At 34.9% G+C, this 20092-nt stretch overlaps 1 protein-coding gene across 1 annotated transcript; it reads left to right on the forward strand.

The window, feature by feature from the left end:
- Positions 1–264: 264 nt before the first annotated feature.
- kdelr2a (KDEL endoplasmic reticulum protein retention receptor 2a) lies at positions 265–19595 on the forward strand. The gene is made up of 6 exons (XM_062037079.1): positions 265–510; positions 5393–5493; positions 5776–5934; positions 8858–9110; positions 18714–18914; positions 18948–19595. Exons 1-5 carry the CDS (start codon positions 420–422, stop codon positions 18746–18748), a joined length of 639 nt encoding a protein of 212 aa, XP_061893063.1. The 5' UTR covers positions 265–419; the 3' UTR covers positions 18749–18914; positions 18948–19595.
- The last annotated feature ends 497 nt before the right edge of the window (positions 19596–20092 follow it).

Consider the following 20092-nt stretch of genomic DNA (forward strand, 5'->3'; position numbering starts at 1 on the left):
CCCCCCTTGTAGTCCCTGGCTATTGTCCCTTCTTCCCTTCCACCGCCCCCCTTGTAGTCCCTGGCTATTGTCCCTTCTTCCCCTCCCCCCTCCCCTCAGTGTAGTCCCTGGCTATGGTCTTCTCACCCCCATCGCACCCCCTTGTAGTCCCTGGCTATTGTCCCTTGTCTCCCCCCCGTGGCCAGCCACGCACATAGACTTTGGAGGCGGGGCAGATCCCGCTGCCAGTCAAACGTCTGACCAATCACAGTCGCGGTCTGTGTTGTGTTCACGCCCCCTTCCACGTCGACCTGCGTTCTCGCCATATTTCCAAGCCCCAGAAGAAGACCCTGTAGCTCCCCTTTTGCCCGCAAACACAGGCGGAACATCCCGTTGGAGAGTAGACAATAGTAGCAGGAGAGTATCTGCGTGGTGCAGCCATGAACGTCTTCCGACTGACTGGAGATCTCTCGCACTTGGCGGCGATCATCATCTTGCTGCTGAAGATCTGGAGAAGCAGGTCGTGTGCAGGTGAGTGGGAGCAACACTTCCTGCATATTCTTGCTTTACTCTTAACTCCTTTCTTACATTACTGGCTACATTCTAGCATGTTCTTTGTGTACTGTGAACTTAACTTACATTACTGGACTGCTAGCTAAGCTAGCTCCCCATTCATTAATAGGACTAGCACTCCTGCACAGGGAAGTGTATAATAATAATAATGATAATAATAATATTAAGTGATATACACTTGAGCTAACTGTGTGTTTGCTATATAATTAATTAGCTGTTTGAGTTTGCTAACCAACGATTAGAGCGTGACTACTACATTCAAACTGTAAAAATGACTACTAGTCATGTTATTTGTCATGTTGTGTAAATTATAAACACGCATGTCAGTCCTTGCATTGCAATCTCATCCACACATCACCATACATACCAAGTATTGATCGCTCGGTGTTCGATTGTTGCTGTCTGGCCTCTGACGTGGCGTCCAAGGGGCGCTACGGAAGTAGCCAACATGCTAGCTAGTTAGCTGCACAATAGAGTCGAACGTACGACGACAATCTTCCAACATAAACACGAGGAACGGCGATTATTACCGGCATTGGCAGACATCATTTAATAACATTCATATCAGGAACGGGGATTATTACCGACATTGTCGAAGATAATGTCAAATGTAGCAACTTTTTCTACAATATTAATGTGCAGTCAAAAGCTTTATAGAAGAAAAGAATATGAAAAATAAACAAAGTGCCCATCTGCTAATGCAGACGATCTTTGACTAGTGTTTTGGAGTACTTAAAAGCAGTACAGAGCTCATGTCCTGCTATAAAGAATATGAAAAGTAAACAAAGTGCCCATCTGCTAATGGAGACAATCTTTGACTGGTGTTTCTGTAGTACAATACATCCTTAAAAGCACTAACGTGCTCCTGTCGTGCTATAAAGAATATAAAAAGTAAACAAAGTGCCCATCTGCTAATGCAGATGATCTTTGACTGGTGTTTTTGCAGTACAATGCATCCTTAAAAGCACTAGTGTCCTGTCCTGCTATAAAGAATATAAAAAGTAAAAGTGCCCATCTGCTAATGCAGACGATCTTTGACTGGTGTTTTTGCAGTACAACACATTCTTAAAAGCACTAGTGTCCTGTCCTATAAAGAATATGAAAAATAAACAAAGTGCCCATCTGCTAATGCAGACGATCTTTGACTGGTGTTTTTGCAGTACAACACATTCTTAAAAGCACTAGTGTCCTGTCCTATAAAGAATATGAAAAATAAACAAAGTGCCCATCTGCTAATGCAGACGATCTTTGACTGGTGTTTTTGCAGTACAATACATCCTTAAAAACAGCAGAGTAGTACATTCTTTGAAATAGTCAAATGTTTATTTGTTACCAGGCCGCACAGAGACATGAAATAATTAATAAGCGACTATATTTTTAATATACCTTCATTGGTGTGTCCTAATAGACACACCAATGATCTTGTTCATAGGTGTATAATACAACTCCTGATAGGAAGTCACCATTTGTTATCTCTTTGTTAAATGGGACAATGCACATTAATGAACATACTGTATAACAGTTTAAAGTGTCAGATTGTAGCCACAGGTTAATTTCCAACTGCATCGCAAAAAAAAAAAGGCTTCTGCTAATTCAGTGTTGTATTTTTCATGCACTTATGTTTGCTGTATTTATCCATCACATGGGGAAGGCAGGTCCATAAAAATAATGCCTACATTAAAAAGATCCCTGGTGCAAACATGTTTGGGGACCTTGTTATAGAACTGGGGTGTCCATGTCATTTTATCTCAGGGGCTGCATGGAAGAAAATGTGTGCACACGCGGGCCGCACTATTCAAATCATGGCAGATTGTTTATTGTTGTCTTACTTTGGCCAAAAATAGAACAAACACATCCTGAAAATATTACTATAAAAATATAGTGGTAAAGTTTAGATTCATGAAGGAAAGAAGAAAGTGAATGAATGTTTATAACTGAATACATTTACATATGCATAAAAATTGTTTTCTTTTGTATGATTTTTTTAATGAATGAAGTAACGTTTATGACAACCTTTTCCCAAAACACAATATAGAATGTGAGACATACCAGGATAATGCATACATTTATCATTTGTTTGATCATCTGCACCATGAATTGATTAACGTGGACCCCGACTTAAACAAGTTGAAAACCGTATTGGGGTGTTACCATTTAGTGGTCAATTGTACGGAATATGTACTGTACTGTGCAATCTACTAATAAAAGTTTCAAACAATGAATTTTCAAAACGCTTACAAAACAGTGGGACCCCATTCTTATGACTTGATGGGGTCCCTGGGACCCCATTTTGAAAATTCCTAGCGCCAACACTGATGGCGGCCGTGTTCTAATACTAATCAAAGATCATCATAGATCATTCATTCATGGTCTTTGACTTTGACACAGGTTCTAGAACAGGGGTGTCCAAAGTGCGGCCCGGGGGCCATTTGCGGCCCGCGGGTCATTTTTTAACGTCCCCACGGCACATTTTAAAAATACGATTGGAAAAAAAAAAAAAAAAACGTATAAAGTGGTATAAAAGAGCAAACAGGTGAAATGTAACAAGAAAATGTTGCAATGTTTACTCTAATAACACAAAGTTGCCTTGCAGGCTGTTTCTTTCTTAAAAAAATAATATAAATCAAAATCAGTGTCATGAATTACTGACCTATCCAAGGCTCCAATTACGTCACATTAAATATTCCACTTTGAGATATTTGTTGGGGAAAATGTTGCATATTTTGTGTTTGCCATATAAAAAACTGAGCTGTTTTTTTTGTTTTTTTTAAAGAAGGGCCTAAAACGAACAAACAAAAAAACATAAAAAACTTATAATTGACGGATAGATCTGAAGTTGATCTCGAGATTATTGTGTTAAAAGTAAACAGTAAAAAAAAAATTATAATTTATTTTTTAACACTTTAATTTGAGTGTGATTTGTTTTTAAGTGTCATTGCAAAAAATAATAATGAATTAAAATCAAAGGTGTTATGAGTTATTGATCTTTTTAAGGCTCCCATTATTATATAATCTCAAATATTCCACTTAACAATTTTATCGGGTGAAATTAATGCATATTTTGTGTATTTTCCATAAAAAAAACAGGGTTTTCTTTGACAAAAAGAGCATGCAACTTAAATCTTTAAAAACGTTATACCGACAGATAGATATACCTAGTGTTGATCTGGAGATTTAAAACTTGAATAATAATAAAAATAATAATACTGAATAATGACACATTTTTTTATATTTTTGTTGACCAAAACCCTTTGGGGTCCCCGGGATGAAGCCTGAGTGGAAGCTTAAATGTAAAAATATCAAAATGGCCCCCGCTTGCTTTGATTTTTCAGTGTGCGGCCCTCAGTGGAAAAAGTTTGGACACCCCTGTTCTAGAAGGTGTGTTTGCAGTAGACTCCATCCCTAAAAACAGCAGAATCAGTGTTGGCCACAATACTGCAGTCTGTTAGTGGTGGTTAGTTGCAAGGCAATTGTTAAATTTGCATGAAAAAGGAAAAAAACAAGGAAAGCCACACAAACTTGTTAACAACCACAAACCACATTTTTGTATTTTAAATGTCACCAATAAGTAAATAAATGAATGTGTGGCAAACACTAAGTTCTCCTGTCCTATAAATCCTTACTGTTTCTGCAGTGCGCTCTTAAAAACAGCAGAGTGCTCTGGCCCTAGTATAGAGCAGTGTTTTTCAACCACTGTGCCGCGGCACACTAGTGTGCCGTGAGATACAGTTTGGTGTGCTTTGGGAGATTATCTCATTTCACCTATTTGGGTTAAAAATAATTTTTGCAAACCAATAATTATAGTCTGCAAATTATGTGTGTGTCGGTGTTGTCTAGAGCTCGGCAGAGTAACCGTGTAATACTCTTCCATATCAGCCGGTAGCTAATTGCTTTGTAGATGTTGGAAACAGCGGGAGGCAGTGTGCAGGTAAAAAGTTATCTAATGCTTAAACCAAAAATAAACAAAAGGTGAGTGCCCCTAAGAAAAGGCAGTGAAACTTAGGGAAGGCTATGCAGAACGAAACTGGCTACAAAGTAAACAAAAACAGAATGCTGGACGACAGCAAAGACTTACTGTGGAGCAAAGACGGCGTCCACAATGTACATCCGAACATGACATGACAATCAACAATGTCCACACAAAGAAGGATAAAAACAACTGAAATATTCTTGATTGCTAAAACAAAGTAGATGCGGGAAATATCGCTCAAAGGAAGACATGAAACTGCTGCAGGAAAATACCAAAAAAAGAGAAAACGCCACCAAAATAGGAGCGCAAGACAAGAACTAAAACACTACACACAGGAAAACAGCAAAAAAGTCCAAATAAGTCACGGCGTGATGTGACAGGTGGTGACAGTACACCTACTGTGAGACAAGAGCTATATTGATGCATGCTTGGTTATGCTTTAAAGTCATATCCAACAATTGCGACAACGACTTTTTACGGTCAACTGAGTTTTGTTTTTTTATGATTTCTGCTGGTGGTGTGCCTCCGCATTTTTTCAACGCAAAAAAATGTGCCTTGGCTCAAAAAAGGTTGAAAAACACTGGTATAGAGGATCTTTGAGTTGACTTGTGCAGTACATCCTTAAAAAACCGCACATCATTGCTGTCATATAGAATATGTCTGACCACAACTTTGCCAAATGTTTTTAACATTTCCCTTGATTCTTGTTATTTTATTGTCATTTGAACTAGGCTACTAGCAGCTGCTAGAAAGGATGCAGTGTTCTGTGTAAATATGCATTAACATTCCCAGAAGGTGGCGCCGTTCACCAAGGCAGAGATGTTTTGGTGCCGCGCCAACCGGCTGACTTTGTCTTGCGATTCTTTCAAGGTATCTCTGGAAAGAGTCAAATCCTGTTTGCGATTGTGTTCACCACACGCTACCTGGACTTGCTGACCTCCTTTATCTCGCTCTACAACACATGCATGAAGGTGAGACTTACTTACACCAGGAGTGTGCTAACTTACAAACACAATTGAAGAATGTGGGAGAGAGGAGACTACTTTGACGTCCGGGAAATGAAAGATGCTAATGTTTATAATGATATGCTGAACAAGACATCCGAGATCTTAGCTTTGGGCTACAGCTAAACTAGCGTAGGTCTCCTTAATAATCAAGTCATTCATGAATGGGAGTTTGCAGAAGGCCTAAAAAGACGAGTGCCGCACTTTTGGACATTCTTTGTTGACATTTCTGCACACCTTGTTCTCCAGGTGATCTACATCGGCTGTGCGTACGCCACCGTCTACCTGATCTACGCCAAGTTCCGCGCCACTTACGACGGAAACCACGACAGCTTCAGGGTGGAGTTCCTGGTCGTCCCCGTGGGGGGTCTGTCCGTCCTCATCAACCACGACTTCTCCCCGCTCGAGGTGCTTTTACCCTGACCGTTTTTTGGGGGGTTTGACCCACATCTTGGTAAAAGTTTGGTGCGTAGCAGGCACGGTTTGGTGCACAATGCAACGTGGCAATCCTCCAGGTATTTGTTGAAATATCACCGCTTTGATTTCTTTCAAAAATTAATAGTCATTTAATTCAATTCACTAGATTTTTTTTTATTTACTGTATATTTTGTATGTTTTTCTATATTATTTTCCTTTTTTGTAATAGTATGATCTACACACCTTCTCCTCATTCAATCTTTATTTCCATGACTATTTACATTGTAGATTGTCACATCAAAACTACGAATGAACACATGTGGAGTTATGTACTTAACAAAAAAAAGGGTGAAATAACTGAAAACATGTTTTATATGCTAGTTTCTTCAAAATAGCCACCCTTTGCTCTAATTTGATATAGTGAAAGCCAATATCTAAGTTCCATTTAAAGCAGTGTGGGTGGCACTGGGAGCCGGTGGGTAAAGTGTCTTGCCCAAGGACACAACGGCAGTGACTAGGATGGCGGAAGCGGGGATCGAACCTGGAACCCTCAAGTTGCCGGCACGGCCACTCTACCAACCGAGCTATTTTCTCACTCTACCAACCGAGCTATTTTAGTAAATTTTCAATTTTCAAGTAGTCATAGTCATGTTTTATATGCTAGTTCCTTCAAAATAGCCACCCTTTGCTCTGATTACTGCTTCGCACACTCTTGGCATTCTCTCCTTGAGCTTCAAGAGGTAGTCACCCGAAATGGCTGTCACTTTACAGGTGTGCTTGAAGCTCATGGAGAGAATGCCAAGAGTGTGCGAAGCAGTAATCAGAGCAAAGGGTGGCTATTTTGAAGGAAGTTTTATACGATAGTTTCTTCAAAATAGCCACCCTTTGCTCCGATTTGATATAGTGAAAGCCAATATCTAAGTTCCATTTAAAGCGGTGTGGGTGGCACTGGGAGCAGGTGGGTAAAGTGTCTTGCCCAAGGACACAACGGCAGTGACTAGGATGGCGGAAGCGGGGATCGAACCTGGAACTCTCAAGTTGCTGGCACAGCCACTCTACCAACCGAGCTATTTTAGTAAATTTTCAATTTTTAAGTAGTCATAGTCATGTTTTATATGCTAGTTTCTTCAAAATAGCCACCCTTTGCTCTGATGAGTTTTTCGCACACTCTTGGCATTCTCTCCTTGAGCTTCAAGAGGTAGTCCCCCGAAATGGCTGTCACTTTACAGGTGTGCTTGAAGCTCATGGAGAGAATGCCAAGAGTGTGCGAAGCAGTAATCAGAGCAAAGGGTGGCTATTTTGAAGGAAGTTTTATACGATAGTTTCTTCAAATTAGCCACCCTTTGCTCCAATTTGATATAGTGAAAGCCAATATCTAAGTTCCATTTAAAGCGGTGTGGGTGGCACTGGGAGCAGGTAGCTAAAGTGTCTTGCCCAAGGACACAACGGCAGAGACTAGGATGGCGGAAGCGGGGATCGAACCTGGAACCCTCAAGTTGCCGGCACGGCCACTCTACCAACCGAGCTATTTTAGTTAATTTTCAAGTAGTCCTAGTCATGTTTTATATGCTAGTTCCTTCAAAATAGCCACCCTTTGCTCTGATGACTGCTTCGCACACTCTTGGCATTCTCTCCATGAGCTTCAAGAGGTAGTCACCCGAAATGGCTGTCACTTTACAGGTGTGCTTGAAGCTCATGGAGAGAATGCCAAGAGTGTGCGAAGCAGTAATCAGAGCAAAGGGTGGCTATTTTGAAGAAACTAGCGTATAAAACATGTTTTCAGTTATTTCACCTTTTTTTGTTAAGTACATAACTCCACATGTGTTCATTCATAGTTTTGATGAAACCCCACCCCTTTAGGGTGGGGTTTACCTTTTTACAAAAAAGGAAAATAATATAGAAAAAACATACAAAATATACAGTAAATAAAAAAAATCTAGTGAATTGAATTAAATGACTATTAATTTTTGAAAAATCAGCTCTCACTGGATCGGTTCGCAGTTGAGTGTGAAGCGACTCGGATGAGAATCAGCACCTCCAAGACCGAGTCCATGGTTCTCACCCGGAAAAGGGTGGAGTGCCATCTCCGGGTTGGGGAGGAGACTCTGCCCCAAGTGGAGGACTTCAAGTACCTCGGAGTCTTGTTCACGAGTGAGGGAAGAGTGGATGGTGAGATCGACAGGCGGATCGGTGCGGCGTCTTCAGTAATGCGGACGCTGTATCGATCCGTTGTGGTGAAGAAGGAGCTGAGCCGGAAGGCAAAGCTCTCAATTTACCGGTCGATCTACGTTCCCATCCTCACCTATGGTCATGAGCTTTGGGTTATGACCGAAAGGACAAGATCACGGGTACAGGCGGCCGAAATGAGTTTCCTCCGCCGGGTGTTGGGTCTCTCCCTTAGAGATAGGGTGAGAAGCTCTGCCAATAAAGAGGCGGTGTGTCCAAACTTCTGGCCTGTACTGTATATTGAAATGTACAGATACGTAACCTACTCAGTGGCCGAGTGGTCGGTAGGTTGTGAGTTCAAACCCCGGCCGAGTCATACCAAAGACTATAAAAATGGGAGCCATTACCTCCCTTGCTTGGCACTCAGCATCAAGGGTTGGAATTGGGGGTTAAATCACCAAAAATGATTCCTGGGCGTGGCCACCGCGGCTGTTCACTGCTCCCCTCACCTCCCAGGGGGTGATCATGGGTGATGGGTCAAATGCAGAGGACAAATTTCACCACACCTACTGTGTGTGTGACAATCATTGGTACTTATCTCATATTTCTATCTAGCTGTGGTATGGCTGAATGTTCCGTCCAATGGTAGGTGGTTGACACTTGTTGTGGTATGCTTTGGATCGTGTGCTATAATGTGCTATAACTTTGGATTCCTTGAGTCAAATGTGTGTTAACCTTCTGACCTTAGATCCTGTGGACCTTCTCCATCTACCTGGAGTCGGTGGCCATCCTCCCTCAGCTCTTCATGATCAGCAAAACGGGCGAGGCGGAGACCATCACCACCCACTACCTGTTCAGTCTGGGCCTGTACCGAGCGCTCTACCTCTTCAACTGGATCTGGCGCTTCTACTTCGAGGGCTTCTTCGACATGATCGCCGTCGTCGCCGGCGCGGTCCAGACCATCCTCTACTGCGACTTCTTCTACCTTTACGTCACCAAAGGTGGGTTCACGTCAACATTATAGAGCAGAGGTGGGCAATTCATTTTTACCGGGGGCCGCGTGAGCAACCCGAGCACTGCTGGAGGGCCACACCCACAATATTTCAATTAAATTTTGCTCAAATTATTTTTGATATACCGTAAGATAAATAATAATAATAATTAGGGATGTCCGATAATGTTTTTTTGCCGATATTCCGATATTGTCCAACTCTTTAATTACCGATACCGATATCAACCGATACCGATATCAACCGATATATGCAGTCGTGGAATTAACACATTATTATGCCTAATTTGGACAACCAGGTATGGTGAAGATAAGGTACTTTTTAAAAAAATTTGTAAAATAAGATAAATAAATTAAAAACATTTTCTTGAATAAAAAATAAAGTACAACAATATAAAAACAGTTACATAGAAACTAGTAATGAATGAAAATTAGTAAAATTAACTGTTAAAGGTTAGTACTATTAGTGGAGCAGCAGCACACACAATCATGTGTGCTTACGGACTGTATCCCTTGCAGACTGTATTGATATATAATGTAGGAAGCAGAATATTAATAACAGAAAGAAACAACCCTTTTGTGTGAATGAGTGTAAATGGGGGAGGGAGGTTTTTTGGGTTGGTGCACTAATTGTAAGTGTATCTTGTGTTTTTTATGTTGATTTAAAAAAAAAAAAAAAAAACGATACCGATGATAAAAAAAAACGATACCGATAATTTCCGATATTACATTTTAACGCATATATCGTCCGATATTATCGGACATCTCTAATAATAATAATTTCATTTAACCTAACTTAACTTTATATAAACGCAGATTGCTTTTGATGGTTTTATTTTTAACACTGTCTTACGCAACACTTCCTGATGTATAATACAATGCAAAAATGTCAATTTCTGTCACTTTGTCCTGCATCCTCTTTAAAAGTCCAACATTTTTCCCCGTCAGATTTGGACAACCATCTGCCAGCTTGTCCCATTTCAGTCCTAACATGTCCAAACACGCATTTACCTATGTGATCAAGTCATTACCTGTGGTTGTCTCTTTAATTGACCGCATGGCTGCCAGCTCCTCCGTGATTTGAAAGTCTGCAGTTATCCCACGTAAGAAGATGAGCAGCTGGGCGGTGTCACGTACATCGCAGCTCTCATCCAAAGCCAGCGAAAAACAGTCAAAGTCGGCCGTTCTGTTCTTCAGTTGAAGCTCCAAGTTTCCAGCGATGGTCTCAACCCGCCTCGTTACAGTGCGTCGGGAGAGTGACACGTTGTCAAATGCGCCCCCCTTCTCCGGGCATATCAGCGCAACAGAGTCCAATAAGCACTCCTTAATAAACTCTCCGTCAGAAAACAAAAAGCAGCACCGTTGTATTGCACACTCCACATAGATACTTTTTCAAATGTATTTTGTAATTTATGATTGGCCGGACAGGGACGCACAAAGGGCCGGATGTGGCCCGCGGGCCGCAGAATGCCCAGGTCTGTCGTAGACCGCACGTACGTAGTTCAGCCGTCACTTATTGAAGCCGCCATCAGGTCGGCCTTCTGGAATCATCTGTTCCCTAGAAGAACACACCAGCTTGTGTTGCCATCAGCGTCTGTGCAAAGCCGCTAAGCTCACACGCACAAGGCCAGTGTTGTGTTGAAGAGGCAGTAGTTGAGGAATATAATTACCACGTCCAATTCTTTACTGCAGACCATCATGCTTCTTCAGTCCGATGACGCCAAAGAGGAATTAGCTGAGTCACACGTCACAATTCTGACATTTAGAACTAATGTGCGTAAAGAATGTGTCATAACACCACTAGGAGACACTCCGGTGCTGTTTTCAAGCCATGATATACACAAGAATAATAATAATAATAAGGACTTATAATTGTTTTTATATGTCGTCTTATATTTGTATCATTAAAAAATCCTATTTTTACAAATGTAAGAATGTATTTAAAAAAAAAAAAAAGAAAGTAAAATATGAATACAGAATATTATTACGTTCCAGGTTCCAGGTTCGATCCCCGCTTCCGCCATCCTAGTCACTGCCGTTGTGTCCTTGGGCAAGACACTTTAGCCACCTGCTCCCAGTGCCACCCACACTGTAACTTAGATATTGGCTTTCACTATGTAAAGCACTTTGAGTCACTAGAGAAAAGCGCTATATAAATATAATTTACTTCACTAAAAAAAATGTGGTGATACCAGAAAAAAGTGGGCAGTTTTACTAAAAGAAAGTTGTTCTATTACAAGATTTTAACATATTTGAACAATTAAACTTTTTTGTAACGTTAAAAAAAAAAGCCTTTTACAACTGTTGTTGTTTATCGTAACATACTGTACATTTTCCCCCCATAATTTTATGACTTAGTACTTGGTACATCCACGTCACATTGAACAATTATTTAGTTTTTTGTTTTATGACTTTGTGCTTGTAATAATGCGACATAAAAGGATACAGTTCTCACAGTACTATCTTTGTTCTTGCCCAACTTTTTTCTCATACAATAAAAAAACTCTTACGCAATGTTATTCGTAAAATATATTTTTTAAATGTATTATTTGTTTAGTGTTTTTTAGCAATGCCATTTTTTTTCATAACAAAAGAGAACATTTTCTTATTTTCTTACTAGGTAGCTATAAAAAAAAATGTTTAATTTTATAATTTTCTTGTAATAATGCGACATAAAAGGATACAGTTCTCACAGTACTATCTTTGTTCTTACACAACTTTTTTCTCATACAATAAAAAAACTAAAGCAACTTTAGCTGTAAAATCGTTTTTTTAAATGTATTATTCGTTTAGTGTTTTTTAGCAATGCCATTTTTTTTTCATAACGTAAGAGAAAAGGTTATTTTCTTACTAGGTTGCTATAAAAAAAATGTTTTAATTTTATAATTTTCTTGTAATAATGCGACATAAAAGGATACAGTTCTCACAGTACTATCTTTGTTCTTACACAACTTTTTTCTCATACAATAAAAAAACTGTTACGTAACTTTATACGTAAAATAGTTATTTAAAATGTATTATTCATTTAGTGTATTTTAACAATGCCATTTTTTTTCATAACGTAAGAGAAAATGTTATTTTCTTACTAGGTTGCTATAAAAAAAAAAAAAATTTTATGATTTTGTTCTTGTAATAATGCGACATAAAAGGATACAGTTCTCACAGTACTATCTTTGTTCTTACTCAACTTTTTTATCATTCAATAACAAAACTGTAATGCTACGTTATTCGTAAAAGTTTTTTAAAATGTATTATTCGTTTAGTGTTTTTTAGCAATGTCAGTTTTTTTCATAACATAAGAGAAAATGTTATTTTCTTACTAGGTTGCTATAAAAAAAAAAATTTAAATTTTATAATTTTCTTGTAATAATGCGACATAAAAGGATACAGTTCTCACAGTACTATCTTTGTTCTTACACAACTTTTTTCTCATTCAATAAAAAAACTGTAATGCTACGTTATTCGTAAAAGTTTTTTAAAATTTATTATTTAGTGTTTTTTAGCAGTGCCATTTTCTTTCATAACGTAAAAGAAAATGTCTTTATTTTCTTACTAGGTTGCTATAAAAAAAATGTTTTACTTTTATGATTTTCTTGTAATAATGCGACATAAAAGGATACAGTTCTCACAGTACTATCTTTGTTCTTACACAACTTTTTTCTCATACAATAAAAAAACTGTTACACAACTTTATTTATTATTTATATGTATTATTCGTTTAGTGTTTTTTAACAATGCCAATTTTTTCATAACGTAAGAGAAAATGTTCATATTTTTTGATTAGGTTGCTATAACATTTTTTTTGTAATTTTATGATTTTCTTCTTGTAACATGCAACTTTTTTCTTGCAGTTTTAGGACATTGTTGTTAAAAAAAAAAGCCACTTTTTTGCGTATTTTTCCTCCAATTATTTTGTGACATTTCTAGTGAAATTATTTCGTTAACATCGCAACTTATTTCTTGTCACTTGCCTACAGTTTTACTCCTGGTGTTCCTATGTGTGCTCCTATCACATGTGAATAATGCTGTATAATAGACTGTATTAATATTATTCACATGTGAATAATGCTGTATAATAGACTGTATTTATATTATTCACATGCGAATAATATAAATACAGTCTATTATACAGCATTATTCACATGTGAATAACATAAATTATTCACATGTTATTCACATGTGAATAATGCTGTATAATAGACTGTATTAATATTATTCACATGTGAATAATGCTTTATAATAGACTGTATTTATATTATTCACATGTAAATAATACTGTATAATAGACTGTATTTATATTATTCACATGTGAATAATGCTGTATAATAAACTGTATTTATATTATTCACATGTGAATAATGCTGTATAATAGACAATATTATTCACATGTAAATAATGCTGTATAATAGACTGTATTAATATTATTCACATGTGAATAATGCTGTATAATATACTGTATTTATATTATTCACATGTGAATAAGGCTGTATAATAGACATTATTCACATGTGAATAATGTTGTATAATAGACTGTATTTATATTATTCACATGTGAATAATGCTGTATAATAGACTGTATTTATATTATTCACATGTGAATAATGCTGTATAATAGACAATATTATTCACATGTAAATAATGCTGTATAATAGACTGTATTTATATTATTCACATGTGAATAATGCTGTATAATAGACTGTATTTATATTATTCACACGTGAATAATGCTGTATAATAGACTGTATTTATATTATTCACATGTGAATAATGCTGTATAATAGACTGTATTTATATTATTCACACGTGAATAATGCTGTATAATAGACTGTATTTATATTATTCACATGTGAATAATGCTGTATAATAGACTGTATTTATATTATTCACACGTGAATAATGCTGTATAATAGACAGTATTATTCACATGTGAATAATGCTGTATAATAGACAATATTATTCACATGTAAATAATGCTGTATAATAGACTGTATTTATATTATTCACATGTGAATAATGCTGTATAATATACTGTATTTATATTATTCACATGTGAACAATGCTGTATAATAGACTGTATTCATGTTATTCACATGTGAATAATGATGGATAATATACTGTATTTATATTATTCACACGTGAATAATGCTGTATAATAGACTGTATTTATATTATTCACATGTGAATAATGCTGTATAATAGACTGTATTTATATTATTCACACGTGAATAATGCTGTATAATAGACTGTATTTATATTATTCACACGTGAATAATGCTGTATAATAGACTGTATTTATATTATTCACATGTGAATAATGCTGTATAATAGACTGTATTTATATTATTCACACGTGAATAATGCTGTGTAATAGACTGTATTTATATTATTCACATGTGAATAATGCTGTATAATAGACAATATTATTCACATGTAAATAATGCTGTATAATAGACTGTATTTATATTATTCACATGTGAATAATGCTGTATAATAGACTGTATTTATATTATTCACACGTGAATAATGCTGTATAATAGACTGTATTTATATTATTCACATGTGAATAATGCTGTATAATAGACTGTATTTATATTATTCACACGTGAATAATGCTGTATAATAGACAGTATTATTCACATGTGAATAATGCTGTATAATAGACAATATTATTCACATGTAAATAATGCTGTATAATAGACTGTATTTATATTATTCACATGTGAATAATGCTGTATAATATACTGTATTTATATTATTCACATGTGAATAATGCTGTATAATAGACTGTATTCATGTTATTCACATGTGAATAATGATGGATAATATACTGTATTTATATTATTCACACGTGAATAATGCTGTATAATAGACTGTATTTATATCATTCACATGTGAATAATGCTGTATAATAGACTGTATTTATATTATTCACACGTGAATAATGCTGTATAATAGACTGTATTTATATTATTCACACGTGAATAATGCTGTATAATAGACTGTATTTATATTATTCACATGTGAATAATGCTGTATAATAGACTGTATTTATATTATTCACACGTGAATAATGCTGTGTAATAGACTGTATTTATATTATTCACATGTGAATAATGCTGTGTAATAGACTGTATTTATATTATTCACATGTGAATAATGCTGTGTAATAGACTGTATTTATATTATTCACATGTGAATAATGCTGTATAATAGACTGTATTTATATTATTCACATGTGAATAATGCTGTATAATAGACTGTATTTATATTATTCACACGTGAATAATGCTGTATAATAGACTGTATTTATATTATTCACACGTGAATAATGCTGTATAATAGACTGTATTTATATTATTCACACGTGAATAATGCTGTATAATAGACTGTATTTATATTATTCACATGTGAATAATGCTGTATAATAGACTGTATTTATATTATTCACATGTGAATAATGCTGTATAATAGACTGTATTTATATTATTTACATGTGAATAATGCTGTATAATAGACTGTATTTATATTATTCACACGTGAATAATGCTGTATAATAGACTGTATTTATATTATTCACATTTGAATAATGCTGTATAATAGACTGTATTTATATTATTCACATGTGAATAATGCTGTATAATAGACAATATTATTCACATGTGAATAATGCTGTATAATAGACAATATTATTCACATGTAAATAATGCTGTATAATAGACTGTATTTATATTATTCACATGTGAATAATTCTGTATAATAGACTGTATTTATATTATTCACACGTGAATAATGCTGTATAATAGACTGTATTTATATTATTCACATGTGAATAATGCTTTATAATAGACAATATTATTCACATGTAAATAATGCTGTATAATAGACAATATTATTCACATGTAAATAATGCTGTATAATAGACAATATTATTCACATGTGAATAATGCTGTATAATAGACTGTATTTATATTATTCACATGTGAATAATGCTGTATAATAGACTGTATTTATATTATTCACACGTGAATAATGCTGTATAATAGACTGTATTTATATTATTCACATGTGAATAATGCTGTATAATAGACTGTATTTATATTATTCACATGTGAATAATGCTGTATAATAGACTGTATTTATATTATTTACATGTGAATAATGCTGTATAATAGACTGTATTTATATTATTCACACGTGAATAATGCTGTATAATAGACTGTATTTATATTATTCACATGTGAATAATGCTGTATAATAGACTGTATTTATATTATTCACATGTGAATAATGCTGTATAATAGACAATATTATTCACATGTAAATAATGCTGTATAATAGACTGTATTTATATTATTCACATGTGAATAATTCTGTATAATAGACTGTATTTATATTATTCACACGTGAATAATGCTGTATAATAGACTGTATTTATATTATTCACATGTGAATAATGCTTTATAATAGACAATATTATTCACATGTAAATAATGCTGTATAATAGACAATATTATTCACATGTAAATAATGCTGTATAATAGACAATATTATTCACATGTGAATAATGCTGTATAATAGACTGTATTTATATTATTCACATGTGAATAATGCTGTATAATAGACTGTATTTATATTATTCACACGTGAATAATGCTGTATAATAGACTGTATTTATATTATTCACATGTGAATAATGCTGTATAATAGACTGTATTTATATTATTCACATGTGAATAATGCTGTATAATAGACTGTATTTATATTATTTACATGTGAATAATGCTGTATAATAGACTGTATTTATATTATTCACACGTGAATAATGCTGTATAATAGACTGTATTTATATTATTCACATGTGAATAATGCTGTATAGTAGACTGTATTTATATTATTCACATGTGAATAATGCTGTATAATAGACAATATTATTCACATGTAAATAATGCTGTATAATAGACTGTATTTATATTATTCACATGTGAATAATTCTGTATAATAGACTGTATTTATATTATTCACACGTGAATAATGCTGTATAATAGACTGTATTTATATTATTCACATGTGAATAATGCTTTATAATAGACAATATTATTCACATGTAAATAATGCTGTATAATAGACAATATTATTCACATGTAAATAATGCTGTATAATAGACAATATTATTCACATGTGAATAATGCTGTATAATAGACTGTATTTATATTATTCACATGTGAATAATGCTGTATAATAGACTGTATTTATATTATTCACACGTGAATAATGCTGTATAATAGACTGTATTTATATTATTCACATGTGAATAATGCTGTATAATAGACTGTATTTATATTATTCACATGTGAATAATGCTGTATAATAGACTGTATTTATATTATTTACATGTGAATAATGCTGTATAATAGACTGTATTTATATTATTCACACGTGAATAATGCTGTATAATAGACTGTATTTATATTATTCACATGTGAATAATGCTGTATAATAGACTGTATTTATATTATTCACATGTGAATAATGCTGTATAATAGACAATATTATTCACATGTAAATAATGCTGTATAATAGACTGTATTTATATTATTCACATGTGAATAATTCTGTATAATAGACTGTATTTATATTATTCACACGTGAATAATGCTGTATAATAGACTGTATTTATATTATTCACATGTGAATAATGCTTTATAATAGACAATATTATTCACATGTAAATAATGCTGTATAATAGACAATATTATTCACATGTAAATAATGCTGTATAATAGACAATATTATTCACATGTGAATAATGCTGTATAATAGACTGTATTTATATTATTCACATGTGAATAATGCTGTATAATAGACTGTATTTATATTATTCACACGTGAATAATGCTGTATAATAGACTGTATTTATATTATTCACATGTGAATAATGCTGTATAATAGACTGTATTTATATTATTCACATGTGAATAATGCTGTATAATAGACTGTATTTATATTATTTACATGTGAATAATGCTGTATAATAGACTGTATTTATATTATTCACACGTGAATAATGCTGTATAATAGACTGTATTTATATTATTCACATGTGAATAATGCTGTATAATAGACTGTATTTATATTATTCACATGTGAATAATGCTGTATAATAGACAATATTATTCACATGTAAATAATGCTGTATAATAGACTGTATTTATATTATTCACATGTGAATAATTCTGTATAATAGACTGTATTTATATTATTCACACGTGAATAATGCTGTATAATAGACTGTATTTATATTATTCACATGTGAATAATGCTTTATAATAGACAATATTATTCACATGTAAATAATGCTGTATAATAGACAATATTATTCACATGTAAATAATGCTGTATAATAGACAATATTATTCACATGTGAATAATGCTGTATAATAGACTGTATTTATATTATTCACATGTTAAAAAATACCTAAGTGTCTATTGTGAGCAAACTGTGGTGCTGAATTCCCCCAGGGATCAATAAAGTACTTTCTATTGCATTCCTTGCAAGATTGTGCGCCACACATGCTAACAAACGTGTCTTCCTCAGTGTTGAAAGGCAAGAAACTGAGCCTGCCGGCATAAGAGCGTTGGCGGCAGCAGACCAAGCGCGCGCCGAGATTGAAACCACGGAACGTCACGAGCTTCCGGCAAAAAGGAGACATCCGCCTGAGACAGAGAGCCAACTTGACAGGGAAAAACACTCTAGATGGAAGTGGTCTACACCCACCAACACCACACATGAACTGTGGTCTACACCCACCAACACCACAGATGAACTAAGGTCCTTCCCAGGTCCACCGTGGGATTTCTGCCTTCTTGCCTTCAACTTCTTTGCATTGCTGTCCAAATAGAAGAACAGCCCAACACAACCCGAGGTGCATATGCTTTTTGTTTTTGTTTGTTTACAATGTCACAAATTGGGCAATAACCTTGTTAAGGGAATGCACAAATGTACAGTCTTAGTAAAACACAGAGGTGACATCAACAGTGCCTGATGACAGTTTTTGTCCTCACAGTATTTTGTTATTGCATACATACGCTGTAATACATGTGTCCCTCACACATTTCTGCTTTACAACAAACATCTTTTCATAATAATGACACAAATATTGAACTGCACTCCATCTGTCTTAGTGGTGTACTTACTGTAGTTCCAGTTCAACTAACCCTGGGATTAGTTCCACTTCAAATGAAAGTATCAATCGTGCAGCAAGTCAGACACAACATTTTTCACACTACAACACAACATGTGCACAATTGTTTGCATTTGGACATTATTCCAATTTCAAATTAAAGTATCAAGTCAGGAATGGCATTTTTATTTTGAAATCTCTGCTCAGCAGGAATAATTTAGAAGGTCAGATATCAACGTTGCTTTTCAAAGGTTTTTTTTTTTTTTTTTTTGCATATCACCTCCATTAAAGATTTTATGACAATTGCCATAGAGTGTTGTTGTCCCATCCATCTTCTTCAGCTTATCCGAGGTGGGGTCGCGGGGGCAGCAGCCTAAGCAGATAACCCAGACTTCCCCTCTCCCCGTCTACTTGGTCCAGCTCCTCCCGGGGGATCCCGAGGCGTTCCCAGGTCTGCCGGGAGACTTAAGTCTTCCCAACGTGTCCTGGGTCTTCCCCGTGGCCTCCTGTTGTTGTACTTATTCAAATTATTAAGCAACACTAACGACTCTGCTAAAAAAAACAACATAACATAGCCACAAACCATGATACCTGTGTGTGTAAAATATATATATTTTTCATTTATTTATTAATTTCAGACAATGACATAAAGAAGTACAAGTACATAGCAACAATGGTAATAGACAACATAGCAACAATGGTAATAGACAACATAGCAATAATGGTAATAGACAACATAGCAACAATGGTAATAGACAACATAGCAACAATGGTAATAGACAACATAGCAACA

This window comes from Entelurus aequoreus, linkage group LG25 (assembly GCF_033978785.1).
Source record: "Entelurus aequoreus isolate RoL-2023_Sb linkage group LG25, RoL_Eaeq_v1.1, whole genome shotgun sequence".
Taxonomy (NCBI): Eukaryota; Metazoa; Chordata; class Actinopteri; order Syngnathiformes; family Syngnathidae; genus Entelurus; species Entelurus aequoreus.

Coding starts and splice junctions, on each gene's coding strand:
- kdelr2a (XM_062037079.1), top strand. CDS start 420: ATGAACGTCTTCCGACTGACTGGAGATCTCTCGCACTTGGCGGCGATC. Junction 5,494..5,775: donor TCTACAACACATGCATGAAG/GTGAGACTTACT, acceptor CTTGTTCTCCAG/GTGATCTACATCGGCTGTGC. Junction 9,111..18,713: donor CTACCTTTACGTCACCAAAG/GTGGGTTCACGT, acceptor TGTCTTCCTCAG/TGTTGAAAGGCAAGAAACTG.